This window comes from Dendropsophus ebraccatus, chromosome 1, assembly GCF_027789765.1.
Source record: "Dendropsophus ebraccatus isolate aDenEbr1 chromosome 1, aDenEbr1.pat, whole genome shotgun sequence".
NCBI lineage: Eukaryota > Metazoa > Chordata > Amphibia > Anura > Hylidae > Dendropsophus > Dendropsophus ebraccatus.
This window is the reverse complement of record NC_091454.1, coordinates 9,060,961-9,078,604: the sequence shown is the minus strand read 5'-3', so window position 1 is coordinate 9,078,604 and position 17,644 is coordinate 9,060,961. Positions and strand designations below refer to the sequence as shown.

General features: G+C 45.8%; 1 protein-coding gene across 1 annotated transcript; it reads left to right on the top strand.

Annotated features, from left to right (window-relative positions):
- The first annotated feature begins 4,518 nt into the window (after nt 1-4,518).
- Nucleotides 4,519-17,271, top strand: LOC138788480 (estradiol 17 beta-dehydrogenase 5-like). Its single transcript, XM_069966373.1, has 9 exons — nt 4,519-4,596; nt 11,146-11,313; nt 11,477-11,593; nt 13,521-13,598; nt 14,993-15,115; nt 15,226-15,335; nt 15,718-15,883; nt 16,663-16,745; nt 17,138-17,271. The coding sequence occupies exons 1-9, from the start codon at nt 4,519-4,521 to the stop codon at nt 17,178-17,180; spliced, it is 966 nt and encodes a 321-aa protein (XP_069822474.1). The 3' UTR covers nt 17,181-17,271.
- Nucleotides 17,272-17,644: the final 373 nt, after the last annotated feature.

The window sequence follows — 17,644 nt, the reverse complement described above, 5'->3', positions numbered from 1 at the left end:
CCACTCCCATCTCCCCTGCTCCTGTCACCACTCCCATCTCTCCTGCTTCTGTCACTGCTCCCATCTTCTCCGCTCCTGTCATTGCTCCCATCTTCTCCGCTCCTGTCACCACTCCCATCTCCCCTGCTCCTGTCACCGCTCCCATCTCTCCCGTTCCTGTCACTGCTCCCATCTTCTCCGCTCCTGTCACCACTCCCATCTCCCCCGCTCTTGTCACCGCTTCTATCTCCCCCGCTCCTGTCACCGGGTCCCGGCTCCCAGCTCCCTTGCTCTCATCTCTCCCGCTCCTGTCACTGCTCCCATCTTCTCCGCTCCTGTCACTGCTCCCATCTTCTCCGCTACTGTCACCACTCCCATCTCCCCCGCTCCTGTCACTGCTCCCATCTCTCCCGCTCCTGTCACTGCTCCCATCTTCTCCGCTCCTGTCACCACTCCCATCTCCCCCGCTCCTGTCACCGCTTCCATCTCCCCACTCCTGTCACCGCTCCCAGCTCCCATCTCCCCCGCTCCTGTCACCGCTCCCATCTCCCCGCTCCTGTCACCACTCCCATCTCCCCCGCTCCTGTCACCACTCCCATCTCTCCTGCTTGTCACTGCTCCCATCTTCTCCGCTCCTGTCACTGCTCCCATCTTCTCCGCTCCTGTCACCACTCCCATCTCCCCTGCCCCTGTCACCGCTCCCATCTCTCCCGTTCCTGTCACTGCTCCCATCTTCTCCGCTCCTGTCACCACTCCCATCTCCCCCGCTCTTGTCACCTCTTCTATCTCCCCCGCTCCTGTCACCAGGTCCCGACTCCCATCTCCCTTGCTCCCATCTCTCCCGCTCCTGTCACTGCTCCCATCTCTCCTGCTCCTGTCACTGCTCCCATCTTCTCCGCTCCTGTCACCACTCCCATCTCCCCCGCTCCTGTCACCGCTCCCATCTCTCCCGCTGCTGTCACTGCTCCCATCTTCTCCGCTCCTGTCACAACTCCCATCTCCCCCGCTCCTGTCACCGCTCCCAGCTCCCAGCTCCCCCGCTCCTTTCACCACTCCCATCTCCCCGCTCCTGTCACCACTCCCATCTCCCCCGCTCCTGTCACCGTTCCCATCTCTCCGGCTCCTGTCACTGCTACCATCTTCTCTGCTCCTGTCACCACTCCCATTTCCCCAGCTCCTGTCACCGCTTCCATCTCCCCCACTCCTGTCACCGCTCCCAGCTCCCATCTCCCCCGCTCCTGTCACCGCTCCCATCTCCCCGCTCCTGTCACCCCTCCCATCTCCCCCGCTCCTATCACCACTCCCATCTCCCCCGCTCCTGTCACCGTTCCCATATCTCCGGCTCCTGTCACTGCTACCATCTTCTCCGCTCCTGTCACCACTCCCATTTCCCCAGCTCCTGTCACCGCTTCCATCTCCCCCACTCCTGTCACCGCTCCCAGCTCCCATCTCCCCCGCTCCTGTCACCGCTCCCATCTCCCCGCTCCTGTCACCCCTCCCATCTCCCCCGCTCCTATCACCACTCCCATCTCCCCCGCTCCTGTCACCGTTCCCATCTCTCCCGCTCCTGTCACTGCTCCCATCTTCTCCGCTCCTGTCACTGCTCCCGTAACTGCTCCCATCTTCTCCGCTCCTGTCACCACTCCCATCTCCCCCGCTCTTGTCACCGCTTCTATCTCCCCCGCTCCTGTCACCGGCTCCAGGCTCCCATCTTCCCTGCTCCCACCTCTTTCTGCTCCTGTTAGCCTCCTACTCCACCCGTGGACTACACCAGCGCCTCCCAATTCCTAACCCAGTGCATCCAAGCAAATGCAATCAACAGACGTCCAGTGTTTTTCACGGAACGGACAAAATCATGCTTCGTGGAAAACACTGGACATGTGAATGAGGCCTTAGGTCTAGCTACACATACACCTCTTTTCTCTAGTAACAACTTCCCTTTTTGTGACAACTTCCTTTTAGTCTCTCAACCCTTGCCTAAGCTGAGGATCCACTACCAGAATAGGAGAAACAGATCACTGATCTCAGGGAGACCAACCAAAGATAACACTGTTGGCTGCTAGCTAAAGCGCTCAATGCAGTGAAATCCTAGGTGCATTGCCTCCTAGGAAACATGAATATGCAAAAGAAGAGCCCGTGGAGCCTCATTTAAGAGCCTTGAAACACAGGACTAGCCAGATATCCCTCCGGGAAGGACTCAGCCAAGGTATACATTCACATACAGCTGTTTCGGGGTGTTGCCCCTCATCAGTGTGGAGCAGGATTCTGGCTAGGTGGGAGCAATGCCTAATAGATCCATAAGAGAAACAGATCAATGATCTCAGGGAGATCAACCAAAGATAACACTGCCGTCTGCTAGCTAAAGCGCTCAATGCAGTGAAATCCTAGATGCATTGCCCCTATGGCTAGTCCTGTGTTTCGAGACTCTTGATACTTGATACAGGAAAATACAGTATACTTTTGTCTTCATAAGTTACTTTATACTTGAGCAACCAGATCTGTACTGAGAATTGAGAGAGTGATACAGCCGTGCTGACTGGGTTGTGTGCTGAGAGGTAGAAAAGGATCAGAAGAGTAGAGAGGAGGATGTCAAGAGAGTCACAACCCAAGTAGTTGGGACTTTAGATGTAGAATAAGTAGAATACTTGAAAGTAGAGAGAATACTTGTGCCTGTGTTTTGACTCCTTGGTCTTTGCACCACCTATTGCCCACCAGTGTCAGGTGACCCGTCCTAGATGGTGACACAGACCCCAGACCTTGTTACCTGGGATGAGCAGAGTTGTCAGAGTTCTCTGATTACACCCGCGCTGCATAGTGTGTACTGAGGTTGCTTGAGTGAAAACTGTGTATAGAGACATGTGCTCTGCTCAACGTATAGACCACAACTTAGACTGGGGACCTGGCAGGAGCCAGGGCCCAACTTGACTGCTGTAGGGAGCGTCCTAGCTTGCGTCCTTCCTCTACAAAATCCCAGCCAAAAGACCACTTCCTCTACCCATGTGGCTTCCTTTCTACAGCATGTGTCAACTGTGCTGTGAGTGGGTGAGGAGTGTGTGTGTGTGTGTGTGTAAGATACAAGGAGAGAGATGATAGGTTTGAAGAAGAAAGAACTCTCACAGATCCATGTGGTACATAAACAAAACAATAACCATTTAGTCCCTACAGCTGTGCAATATCTGGATACAAATACTTGGAACAACAACATCTAGTGGTAAAACTTTGGTACTGCTACATTACCACTTATATTTATAAGTACAGGGTGTAACCAATAGCAACACCTGTGGTGGGACACCACACGACCACCTTACAAAAGGGATGGACAAGCTCAAGACTGATCCTACAGTAGAGCACAGTGCAAGTTCATCTGCTCTCTCCTGACAAGACGCTCAGCTTTGTAGGACCGGGGGGTGAGTGTTACTGCTCCTGGCCACCGTGACAAGTAGCCCCCAAAACACCAAACCCACCAGCAGGCCCAACACCAGTACCGACACCCCGGGCCACGGCAGTATTGTGGTGCTTTATATAGGGGGATTATTTGTATACTATATGATGGTATCATAGTTCTGTATATAGGGGGATTATTTGTATACTATATGGTGGTAATATGGTGCTGTATATAGGAGGATTATTTTAAAACTATATGGCGGTATTATGGTACTGTATACAGGGAGATTATTTTCATACTATATTGTGCTGTATATAGGGAGTTAATTTTGATACTATATAGTGGTATTATGGTGCTGTATACAGGGAGATTATTTTCATACTATATGGCGGTATTATGGTGCTGTATACAGGGAGATTATTTTCATACTATATTGTGCTGTATAGGGAGTTAATTTTGATACTATATAGTGGTATTATGGTGCTGTATACAGGGAGATTATTTTGATAGTATATGGCGGTATTATGGTGCTGTATACAGGGAGATTATTTTCATACTATATTGTGCTGTATATAGGGAGTTAATTTTGATACTATATGGCGGTATTATAGTGCTGTATATAGGGAGATTATTTTGATACTATATGGCGGTATTATGGTGCTGTATATAGGGAGATTATTTTGATACTATATGGCGGTATTATGGTGCTGTATATAGGGAGATTATTTTGATTCTATATGGAGATATTATGGTGCTGTATATGTTGCTTATGTTGGCACTTAAACTAGTAACTATCATATTATAATACACTATTGGATTAAAAAACGAGAAGTTTTGATTGGTCCGGGTGCTTAGACCTTTTTTATGCATGCACATTTAAAGGGGCCCAGTCATTGTATACAGCAGTGACACGCTGACATCCTGACCTCCCAGGGAGGAAACCTGTCACCGCTGGTTATTTGTGTTGTTATAAACAACATTGACATTGAAAAAATCCCGTTATTCTTGCTTGTCCCGCATAAGCCCCAAATCACACCCAGTAATTACCTGTTCCTGTACCTTCCTGCCGGCCATACATGACCTCCCTCCTAAAGGGAACAGCCCATTATATAGCCTGCATGCTGCACTAGTCACACGCTCTCCAGGCCTCCGACATGGCATCCAGCTTTGTGCTAATGAGCGATGGAAACCGCATGCCGGTTATTGGGTTTGGGACGTATGCAACTAATGAGGTAAGTCGGGCAGATCGTGTTCTGTTATGGGGGCACTCTGACTCTTCTACTATTGATGCATTGGAGCTAGATCCATAGGGAGCAGCTTCTTTTTCCATACTCTCTATTAATAATTTTCATTTTGTTGGGCATTAGATTTCTGGTGATACGTTGATCCTGGGATTGCCATTGGAGGGAAGGCATGGAGGCAATTGTTTCTGCCTTCCTCTGGATCAACACAGTCGGGTTTCTCTAGGTTGAACCTGATGGACTCTTGTCTTCTTTTAACCTTATTAAGTTTGTTCAGTAAAGTCGATACAGGAAACTTCCTTTAATTTGGCATCAAGAGTCCTGATAGTTCCAGATTATCAGATGTTCCAGATTATAGCTGCTGGACGTTCTTCAGTTAGTCGGGCGACTAAGACGTTCTTTAGTTAGACGCCCTCGCTATAGTCTGTACATGAAGTTCTCACCTGTATATACTGTATATACCTGCAGCCTCCATTCTGTGTCATCCAGTTTAGCCGCATTCCAGGAGCCGAGAAGTCCAGATTCTTTTCACAGCAAAATACAAAATGTCCTATATGAAAATTTTCCCTTTATAGTCACCTCATACCTCCATTATAGACATCTTATATACTGTGTGACCATGTATTACATTAATTGTACTATACTCCAGAGCTGCACTCACTATTCTGCTGGTGGGGTCGCTGTGTACAGATATTACTGATCCTGAGTTACATCCTTTATTATACCCCAGAGCTGCACTCACTATTCTGCTGGTGGGGTCACTGTGTACATACATTACATTACTGATCCTGAGTTACACCCTGTATTGTACCCCAGAGCTGCACTCACTATTCTGCTGGTGGGGTCACTGTGTATATACATTACATTACTGATCCTGAGTTACATCCTGTATTATACTCCAGAGCTGCGCTCACTGTTCTGCTGGTGGGGTCACTGTGTACATACATTACATTACTGATCCTGTATTATACTTCAGAGCTGCACTCACTATTCTGCTGGTGGGGTCACTGTGTATATACATTACATTACTGATCCTGAGTTATATCCTGTATTATACTCCAGAGCTGCACTCACTATTCTGCTGGTGGGGTCACTGTGTACATACATTACATTACTGATCCTGTATTATACTCCAGAGCTGTGCTTGCCATATGCCAGGGTAGTCTATGTGGTGTTGTGGCGGCTCTGTGGGTGTTGAGTCACTTGACCACTTGTCATGGTAACCTGGAGTGGCGTTGGAACCCACCCCTAGACAAATGGGCACCACACTAAAAGTTGAGGATAACCCAAGTGTGAACAGGTATATAGGTGCAGGTGCAAAAATAATAGACCAGGGACTGTCAGGACCGGGGAGGTAGGCAGAAGACACGACAGTGAGCCCTTAAGCTGAGCCCACCCACTGTCCCTACCTACTTGCCTCCAACGGCCCTAGGTAACCACGGACGGTCAACACTCTGGTGTAAGTGAAACACAGAACGAGACAGACAAACAAACACAAAGGATAATCAGCAAGCCAAAGTCAAAGCCAAACGGACAACGCAGTACAAAATCAGTAAACAATCGGATAGTTAAAGGTCAGGCGGGAGGTCAGGTAACAGGTTGAGCAAGCAGAGGAATAAGGAACCGGGATAGCAGGAATAGACAGGGGGAGCTGGGATCATGGTATTAATAGCCAGCGCTGAGAGACTGGCTCAGCTTTCTTTTATGAGGATCAAGAGCCCAGTCCGGATCCCCATTGGACTGGCGCTCTGATCCTCAAGGTTCCAGATAGGAAAAGGAAAACGTCAATCAAAAAGACTTGCTCAGCTGCAGTAATCAAGTCTTGCAGAGCTAAGTGTAACTCTTGCATTGCCGGAAGCTGAGAAGCAATCAGGTGTGTCACACAAAAGTAAACACCAGGCCCAGTTCACACCAGGTTACTGCACATTCCTGACAGTGGCTTAACCAGAATAACTTGGTTCACTTGTAGAAACTTCAGTGCAATACAGAATAAATACACTTGTGGTAACGTTAGGTGCAGGCAGGAGGTAGTCATAATAGACTTTATGAACTGAAAGTAGAGTGGAGTAGAGGACAGTCTTGAGGGCCCTGTCCAATGTAGCTGTGTACTCTGCCAGGATAAAGTAGTTAAAAATAGAAGTAACAGAAGAAGAAGATATTTGTACTTACCTATAGATACTTTGAATCTGACCGTTTTTTGCTTTATAATGTTGGGATACCTGTCCTGCTAGGGTAGTACGAGGTCCCAGGTCCCTGCTATGGGTTAAGCAGATTTTTCAAGACTTCCCAGAATAGCTATGCGTTACAGTAAGATACGTAGGCGTTTTCTGCAGCTTTGTCCTAATGGGGTCAGTACTAGAGATGAGCGAACCGGGTTCGGGTTCGAGTCGATCCGAACCCGAACGTTCGGTATTTGATTAGCTGGGGCTGCTGAACTTGGATAAAGCTCTAAGGTTGTCTGGAAAACATGGATACGGCCAATGACTATATCCTTGTTTTCCACATAGCCTTAGGGCTTTATCCAACTTCAGCAGTCACCGCTAATCAAATGCCAAAAGTTTGGGTTCGGATCGACTCGCACATGCTTGAGGTTCGTTCATCTCTAGTCTTTGATGCAATAGTTAGAAATTTAGATGAATTGGGTTACACAGCATCAGATCAGTGCAGTTACATCCAGTGACTCATGTGGGCCATCTTCTCTGATCAATCGCTCATTTTTTGCTTTCCAACCAGGCAACCAGGATGTTTCTCCAGAATCTGCGAGAGAAATATTTTAGGTTCCTCGCTCCAGGATGCCCCCAGTAATTTATATAACTTCTGTCCCCTCCAGGATACCCCCCCCCCCCACTGGGTGTGAGGAGGAGGAGGCCTTCCTATATAGAGTTAAAAAATGAGATGACGGTAACTGTGCTCTGTGTTTAAGTCGGTGTCCTCTGTCATATGTTATGGTCATGTGTAAAATAGAATTCATTCTGGGAGAGTGTATTGATATGGGACTGCCGATAGGGAGGGATTATCGGTTGGTTTTATTGGGAGACACGTCTACAGGCCCTATTCCACAGAACGATTATCGGCCATATTTGGACGATATTGGCCGCTACAGGCCAATAATCATCCTGTGGAATAGAGGGCCATGATCAGCCGACATCATTCATGTGGGCTGATCATTGTGTCGTTTGTCTTTCAAACATGTTGAAAGCAGGGGCGTAGCTTATGTCCCTTGGACCCTGGTGCAACAGTTCAATTTGGGCCCCCCCCTTCCTCAACCAAGCGATGCGATAGATAGATAGATAGATAGGAGATAGATAGATAGGTAGATAGATAGATAGGTGATAGATAGATAGGAGATAGATAGAAGATAGATAGATAGATAGATAGGAGATAGATAGATAGATAGATAGATAGGAGATAGATAGATAGGAGATAGATAGATAGATAGATAGATAGATAGATAGATAGATAGGAGATAGATAGATAGATAGATAGATAGATAGATAGATAGATAGAAGATAGATAGATAGGAGATAGATAGATAGGTAGATAGATAGATAGGTGATAGATAGATAGGAGATAGATAGATAGATAGGAAATAGATAGATAGGAGATAGATAGATAGATAGATAGGAGATAGATAGATAGATAGATAGATAGATAGATAGATAGATAGATAGGAGATAGATAGATAGATAGATAGATAGATAGATAGATAGATAGATAATAGATAGATAGATAGATAGATAGATAGATAGGAGATAGATAGATAGATAGGAGATAGATAGATAGATAGGAGATAGATAGATAGATAGATAGATAGATAGATAGATAGATAGATAGGAGATAGATAGATAGATAGATAGATAGATAGGAGATAGATAGGAGATAGATAGATAGGAGATAGATAGATAGATAGATAGATAGATAGATAGATAGATAGATAGATAGATAGATAGATAGATATACGTAGAAATTCCCACAGCACTCCAGGTTTAGCAAAGGCAAACGTGATTTATTGCATAGTGAAACAGCACAAAGCCGTCGCAGCTCCCCTCTCATCTATTCTTATGAGGTGTCAGACAGACCCCCTGAGATGCTCAGCTTCCTGGTGGTGTCCCCGGGATTCCCGGGCAGCATATGCACCAGGGAGCTCAGTGTGCGCCACTGGGGCTGTTACTTCCGGGTCAGAGAGCGACGCTCTCCCTGACCCGGAAGTATCAACCCCGGCGCACACCGCTCCCTGATCAATGCGACAGCCAGGGGCAGGGGATAGGTTGTGGGGCGTGGGCCCCCCTCGACGCCGGGCCAGGTGTCGCGACCGCGGTGACAACGCCACTGGTTGAAAGACAAACAACTGGGATAGCAGCGATCTGCTGCCATCGCTCCGTGGAATAGGAGCAGCAGCAGCAGACCGACACTATCCTTTATGGGCTGCCCGGACGATCTAGCGATCACCCGGGCAGCCCCTCCGTGGCTCCTCCCCTACTCACCTGTTCGCTGCCGCCACGTGTAATAGCGGCAGCAGCGAGCTGGGAACGAAGGGGAAATGAGCGCTGTTAGCGCCTGTTTGCTCCTCTATGTCGGCCCGTTGAATAGGGGCTTTAGACTAATATAAAGCTATCTAGGAAACCAAAGGAAACCTTGCTGGGGATGTTATTTTATGCGAAACTAGTAATAATGAGAAATTGGATCTTCTCCTCCCGACCCTGATTGAATGAATGTATACATTGTGCTGAACATAATGAGAAGGATACGTAAGAAAGTAAGGAATTGAACAGGTTTGGAGTTGTTGTTTTTCTTTCTCTCTGCATGCCCCTGGGATGGGTGGAGTTGGGGGGGGGGGGGGGGGGGTTGATATTGTGTTTATTATGGACACCTGGTAAAGGTTGTTTATGACACTGTAATATTGTATTTATCCCTGTGTAATTGTTATAGAAAAATAATAAAAATATGTTTAAAAGGAAAAAAAGACATTCCCATTGCCCCACTGTGAATTAGCCCCCTATGTAGGCATCAAGACCCCCCCCCCCAGCTACGTAGGTTTCTGCCCTAGTAATTCCCTCCCCCCACCCCCCATTTAGGCATCTTCCCTGTTATTTAGCCCCTCCCCCTATATAGGTGTCTTCCCTGGAGAGAATCTACCTGTCCATGCTTAAAGTCTTTAGTCAAGTCCTGCATTCAAGTCTAGTCAGGGTTGGAGAAGCTGCATTAGTTGCCGAAGTGCCCCCCTGCTTTTGCTGAGTCCTTACTGCCAAACGTCACAGGTCACCTTGCAGTATGCCAGGGCAGCTATGCCATGTTGTGGCTACTGTGGGGGTGAAAGGTCACTTGGGCACTTGTCACGGCGGTTGGGAGTGTTGTTGGAACCCACCCCAGGACAAACGGCCATTGTGCTCGAGGATTGACTAACTCAAGTGTGAATAGGTGTTTAGCTGCAAGTGTAGACCAGATTCCAATAGCTTAAGCAGGGTAACTTATCGTGCATACGCTGGGGGTAATATATATGGTAGCCACTTGCACCTGTAGGTTGCTGTTGCACTTTCTGTTTTTTTTTTTAACCAGGATACTGCCATCTGCAGTGTGAACATAGGCATAGAGGTGCGGCTAATTTTTGCTTTTTTTCTATTGCATGTTAGGGGGGTGTGGCTAGCGCCTGTTGGCCTGCACTCCAGCCATGTCTTGTAAGTGCTATTTATAAAGATTTGGCTCCTATCTGACTAGTTGTAGGCTTATTTAGCCCAGGAGAGGCCATTGCTAGTGTGAGAATGCTAGAGTAGGACCATGTCTCTGAGGACATCTTAACATGGTGACATGGTCTGAAAGGGACACAACCAGACAAGTCAATTTTCTTCTGATGAGCACTAGAACCACTATGCAGTGCTAAACCTTTACAAGGGGAGAGAAGCCAATTAGGGAACACCTTGTCCATGCCAAGAACCTCTCTACAAAGTGCAGGGCAGTTACCTTAGGAGTCTTAGGAACTGACCCCAGTGGGACAAAGGTACGGAACGTCTATGTATTCCACTGCACAGCGCAGGACAACTGGGAAGTCGAGGGAGTCTGCTTAACCCAGGTAACAAGGCCTGGGGCTCGTATTACCCACCTAGGATGGGTAGCTCGCAACTAGAGGGCATAAGGCAGTCAACACTGTACTACACTGGACTCTCCTAAAACGGATTCTCTACCATGATCACTGGCTCTCTTCAGCAGAGTACAGTACTGTATAGACATGTATATTCCATTATGCTGTATCTGCACCTTAAAGAACTTTTACATAAAGTTATCATTTTGCATTCATCCCTGTACTCTCTGTGATTGTGTCTGGCGCCAACATACTGTAGGTAGGGATAAGAGGGAAGAGATAGCCACCATTCCAGCCCTGTGACAATCTATTGGCCACAAGTGACAAGTGCCAGGCCATGTGTGCCACAAGTGACAAGTGCCAGGCCATGTGTGCCATATAACTGATATAACCAACTGGGACATCTCCAGGGGCAATAGGACGCTTTTAATTTGACAAAATTCCTCAATTTGATTTTTTTGTAGGTCCCCAAGAGTCAAGCAGAAGAATCTGTGAAACTAGCCCTCGATATTGGTTACCGTCACATTGACTGTGCATCGATATACGGCAATGAGGTGGAAGTTGGTCGAGCAATCAGGGCAAAAATTGCCGATGGCGTCCTGAGGAGAGAAGACGTCTTCTACACCACCAAGGTGACGATACATTGGGGTCCTATCACAGGTGTCTACTGGGTGTAATAATCTATAAGCAAACGTTTTCGGGGCAGTGATACGACCCATAATTGGTGTAGCTGCCGTAATCGTGGTTTACATTGATAATACTAAAAAATGAACCTATCATATGTGACTTTTTTAGCTGTGGCTGACTGACCAGAGTCCGGAGAGAGTCCGTCCTTCCCTGGAGAAATCCTTGAAAGATCTACAGTTAGACTACGCTGACCTATTCCTCATCCACAGCCCCATGGAACTCAAGGTGGGCTTGACAAGAATAGGGCCTTAGGGATTTCTCAAGAAATTTACTGCATGTCCTCAAACTTGGCCACACATTTGATAAGCCGCACTCCTTTTTAAATTTGATAGAATACAAAATAATTGTTACTCAAATAGTTATAGTAATAATGCCCCCCCCCTGTTCCCCCATACAGTGATAATGCCCTATGTGCCTCAATACAGAAATGATGCCCCCTGTGCCATCACACAGTGATAGTGCTCCTTATGCTCCTATATGGTTATAATGCCCTCCGTGCTTCCATACTGTATTAGTGCCCACATATAGTAATGACGCCTCCAGTGCCTCCATTTTGCATTAGTGCTCCATATAGTACCAGTGCCCGCTGCGGCTCCATACTGTTATAGTGCCCCTTGTGTCCCATATGATAATAATCCCTTCTGTGACCCTATATTGTAATAGTGCCCCCTGGGCTCCTAAACAGTAATGGTGCCTCCTGGGCCTCCATACAGTATTAACACCCCCATATATTAATAGTGCTCCCTGAGCCTCCATACTGTATTAGTGTCCCCATATAGTAATAGTGCCCCCTCTGCCTCCATACAGTATTATTACCCCCATATAGTAATAGTGCTTCCTGAGCCTCCATACTGTATTAGTGTCCCCATATAGTAATAGTGCTCCCTGAGCCTCCATACTGTATTAGTGTCCCCATATAGTAATAGTGCTCCCTGAGCCTCCATACAGTGTTAATACCCCCATATAGTAATAGTGCCTCCTGAGCCTCCATACTGTATGTGTCCCCATATAGTAATAGTACCCCCTGTGCCTCCATACAGTATTATAACCCCCATATAGTAATAGTGCTCCCTGAGCCTCCATACTGTATTAATGTCCCCATATAGTAATAGTGCCTCCTGTACCTCCATACTGTATTATTGCGCTAATATAGTTATAATGCCCCGGTGTCTCTATATTGAATTAATGCCCCCAAAAAGTAATAGTGCCTCCTGTGCCCCCATACTGTATTATTGCCCCCATATAGTAATAGTGCCCTCTGTGTCCCATACTGTACTATTGCCCCATATAGTAATAGTGCTCCCTGTGCCCCCATACTGTATTAATGCCCCTATAAAGTAGTAGTGCCTCCTGAGCCTCCTTCCTGTATACTGTAAGTGTGCCCATATAGTAATAGTGCCTCCATACTGTATTATTACCCCCATATAGTAATAGTGCCCCTTGTGCCCCATACCGTTAATGCCCTATTAGTGCCCCCTGTACCTCTATACTGTATTATTGTCCCCATATAGTAATAGTGCCTCCTGTGCCTCCATACTGTATTATTGCCCCCATAGAGTAATAGTGCTCCCTGTGCCCCCATACTGTATTATTGCCCCCATATAGTAATAGTGCTCCCTGTGCCCCCATACTGTATTATTGCCCCCATATAGTAATAGTGCTCCCTGTGCCCCCATACTGTATTATTGTCCCCATATAGTAATAGTGTTCCCTGTGCCCCCATACTGTATTAATGCCCCATATATTATTAGTGCCCCCTGTACCTCTATACTGTATTAATGCCCCATATTGTAATAGTGCCCTCTGTGCTCCCATACTGTATTATTGCCCCCATATAGTAATAGTGTCCCCCTGTGCCTCCATATTGTATTGATGCCCTCATAATATATCGTACCCCTTGTGCCCCAATATGGTAATAATCTCTCCTGTGATCCCATACTGCTAAATGTCATACAGTAATAGCGCACCCTGTGCCCTTATACTGTCTTATTGCCCTCTGTGCCCCATACTGTAACAAAGGGCAGCTGAGGCCGCATATTTGGGACCCCGGCCCTAAGGTTTTTAACACTTTTTGGATCATTATATTAATTTCTACTCTCTTTTGCAGTTTTTCTATACATTAAATTTTATTTTTTTCCTAACCCCTTAACAGCCAGGAGAGGAGCGCTACCCGATGGATGAAAATGGAAAAGTGATTTATCACAACACTGACATCCGTGACACGTGGAAGGTATAATTATGGGTAACCAGACGTTTAGTGCTATAGCCGTTCAGCCAAAAAAGTCAAAAACACTTTTGGCACTCAAAGCAGCCAATATGTCAAGTGCATAACCTTAAAGGGGCATACTCATCTGGCTATAAGGGTTCCCCAGCCCCCTACAGCTTTCTTTTATGTGCCAGACAGTTCAAACAACTCGTATTGAGAGTTGCGTAAAGAGGATACACAATATGTAACTAGAAATTACAGAAATAGGGCAGCTTGTGGTGCTCTGCCATCTATGCAACTCCCATTGAAGTGAATGGGAGTTGCTTTCAGTTTTTGGCTTTTTGGTTTTTTCTCTGGAAAACACAAGAAAACCAAAGGGGTTCAAGGAGCTTTCCATCTCAGGATCGGTGCGGGTCGGAGCGTTGCAGTAGGATACTTAAGCTTAGGGTCAGTACCTAACTCTAGATGACTGCCTTGTATCTTGTAGAAGTTATCCCTGGCTTGGACAAGGTTTTCCTCAAAGGACGGCACTCCCTCCCAAGTTTCCTAGCACTGTATCCTAGCTATAGTTTCTTGCATAAAGAAAATACAATGGTCCTGGCCTAAGCCAGGCCCTGGCTTCACTGCAGCAGGAACTGTGCTCTCTGTGTGTCTCTCTCCACTCACTTAACTAGAAGACTAAGACCCTCCCACCAGGAACTAGCTCCTTTTTATAGGGACAGCTTAGCTAGTGTATGATTGGTGGGGCTGTGTGTGTAAGAGAGAAGAGACAGGATAGGAAGAAAAATGAGGGAAGAAAACCTGCACCTGTGATAGGAGGAAACATAGCAGGTGACATCAAACAATTAACCCTTAGACCTTCAGCTGTGTATAGTACAGCACAAAATAAATACAACAGTGACACCTAGTGGGGGAAAAACACACAATACAATCTCCTTCATCCCCTTCTGTGTGAACCTGAGAGAGTTACTTTACCCAGGTGTATAAAGATTAATGGCACACCTGTGCTGGGACACTACACTATCCTGTTGACCATCCCTTTTACAGGACAATAGAATAACTAATATGGATGAGAGGTGGCCGCAGAGGAGCTTGAGGGGTCCCAAAGGTCTCTTTGCACCATATGAGGAGACCAATACCATACATGATTTTTCTTCTCTTTACATCTCATTTTTCCTCGAAAAATGCCAGATTGTTGATCAAGTTTACAGTGTTTTTCCAAAAATAAGACCTAGCTTCATTTTGCAGGCTTTTAGAATAGGCTTAAATATAAGCCCTACTCTAAATATAATCCCTGGTTACAGTCGGCTGACCAGAGCCCTGACACTGGGTGCTGAGCATCCAGTAATCCAGAAAATCCAGATCCAAGGGCCAAAGGTTTAAGCTGGGTTTAAGTACGATGTATATCTATCTTACAGGCTATGGAGGAGTGCATAGACTCCGGGCTGGTCAAATCCATTGGGGTCTCAAATTTTAACCGGCGGCAGATAGAACTGATCCTGAACATGGAAGGATTGAAGCACAAGCCGGTCTGTAACCAGGTAACCAATGGTCAACACCAATGAATTCAACGTCCCCTTCTCCTGTCATCCTTGACTATTTTTGTTACAAACAATTTTTAAAACCTATAAACTTTCTTGCTCTTCCCCAGGTGGAATGCCACATCTACTTCAATCAGAGTAAATTACTGGAGTTCTGCAAGTCACGTGACATCGTTCTGGTAGCCTTTAGCGTTTTGGGGTCCAGTCGAGATGCCGGCTGGTAAATGATAAATCATAGAGGAACAAAGACTTTTTAAAATTTCCATTTGAAGGGTGAACTTGGCGTAGGTCATGCAAACGGTAGTGAAAGGAACCTGAATGACGGCAAACGGAGCCTCTATGGATCTTCATTGTGAATGTAAAGGTTCCTTAATGTTCTAATGTGCATGAGTAAAGGCTAGTCAGTATCATGGATTCATACCACATGAAATGAGAAGAACCTAGGAAGTGACAAAACTCCCCTTAGATCCCTAGACCCTTAGTAAGCCACCAAATGGTGGTCCAAGCTACTATATGATACGTTCTACATCTACAGGTCCCCTTTATCTACAATATCCATAACATATGGAGAGTTTACCTTTAATCCAAACCTTTTCCTCCAGGATAGATCAGAACAGTCCCTACGTCCTTCAAGATCCAGTCTTGATTGAAATTGCTAAAAAGTATGGACGAAGCCCCGCTCAAGTGGCGTTGAGGCATCTTCTGCAACGAGACATTGTAGTGCTTCCAAAAAGCTTCACTCCACAAAGGATCAAGGAGAACTTTGAGGTAAAAAAAAAAAAAAAAAACAGAAGTAAATTTCGTTGACCTCTGTCACATGTGTTTCAGTGACAAATCAACCAAATTGTTAGTCGTAGTTCCAAAAGGTTTGAACCGTCTACAGTGTGGTTGTCCTCTTGTATAAAGTCTTCTCTTATTCTAGTCACACATTTCGGAGATATCGTTGTCTCCTGAAGAACACAAGCTTAGGGGTTCACATCATGTTTTGTGCCTCCCGGGCACGCAAACTATGGCAAAATTGGAAAATGGACTTTTGGTATATTCGTGCTTGGGCTCCATTGTGTCAGCAGGCACATAGAGACTATGTTCAGATCATTTTCAGGTGTATATGAGTTTTGGTTCACATGGAAAAGTGCTGCAAACCAAAACTGGTATACATCAGCAAATGACCTGAACATAGTCTCTATGTGAATGCTGACACAATGGAGCCCATGTTGATCCAACGCAACCACTAGCTGACTATGTTCGGGTCATTGAACTGAAGAAGGCCATGCTGATCTGAACACCTTAGCAGCCAATTTCCAGATTCTGCCAACGTCTGCATGCCTCAAAGGCAGGAAACATGATGTGAACCCGGCCACGGGGACAACCCTACAAGCTTTACGAGGTTTATGAACCATCTTTTTCAAATACCTCTGGTGCTGTTCATGTTCCTGGAACACAAATATTTGGATGGGTTAAAAATACACCCCATTCGATCTTCACTCGCCCCCTTTGGGCATAGTGGGTTGTCTCCAACCTTTGTTTTCTTACATTTTATATTTCAGGTTTTTGACTTTCAGTTAAGTGATGTAGACATGGAGACTCTGAATCAGCTGGACAGAAACATGCGCTATACCAATGGACGCTTGTAAGTGTTTTACGTACCTTAGGTCAGGGCTGCCTTGGTAACTTTTTGACAATGTTGACCATTGGGTACCTTTGTCTTTTTGCCAATATTAGATATTATTAGATATGAGAGTTTCCTTTTTATTATTTTGTGCCGTGATTTATTGGATTCTGTAAGTTGGGGGTAGAAGAACCCCAAATCACTAGGCATCAACTATCACTGGGTTTGCAGGACAGTAAAAACTGTACAGCGAGGATTGTATTATCCTAATAGTAACATCAGGGCTTCCCTCTTTTTCCCCAGTATCCTCAGTAGTCACAGCACTGTCATTGGGGACCTATGCAATTTTATTAATAAATATTTATTATTCACATCTACAATGACAGTAAAAGATTCATGTCTCTTTTTCGCAGGTGGCAAGACCATCCAAAATGTCCATACTTTGATGACTATTGAAATAACAAGTATGTCTTGAAAATACAAGTTTGTATGTTCTACCTATCCAGACTCAAACTGTAGTGGGCTAAAGCAAGACCCCGCCAACAAGTATGTTCCTTAGTCTTGATATCCTTCAAACATCATGGCATATAAGATAAATTATGGAAGATCCCTTTGAGTTGGACCATCTGCTAGATGTCCTCATGGAGTAAAGCCAATGGGTTCATGTTCACCCAAGTAACCGTCCAGCAAAATGCTGCCCATCTGGGGCCAAAAAAAAACATAAACACTGGCTGCAAGTAGTGAAAGCTTTGTCAAGCCCTCTTGGCCTATGTGGAGCACTGGGGTAACTTGTAATACTATTCTACCAAATCAATAAGATGGTGGGTTCTCTCCGAGTGCCCTAATTCCACGGCTTCTAATGGGCCAACAAGGCTTTGAAGGTTATTTTACCAGGATGCTTTTAGTAGGCAAACCATCAG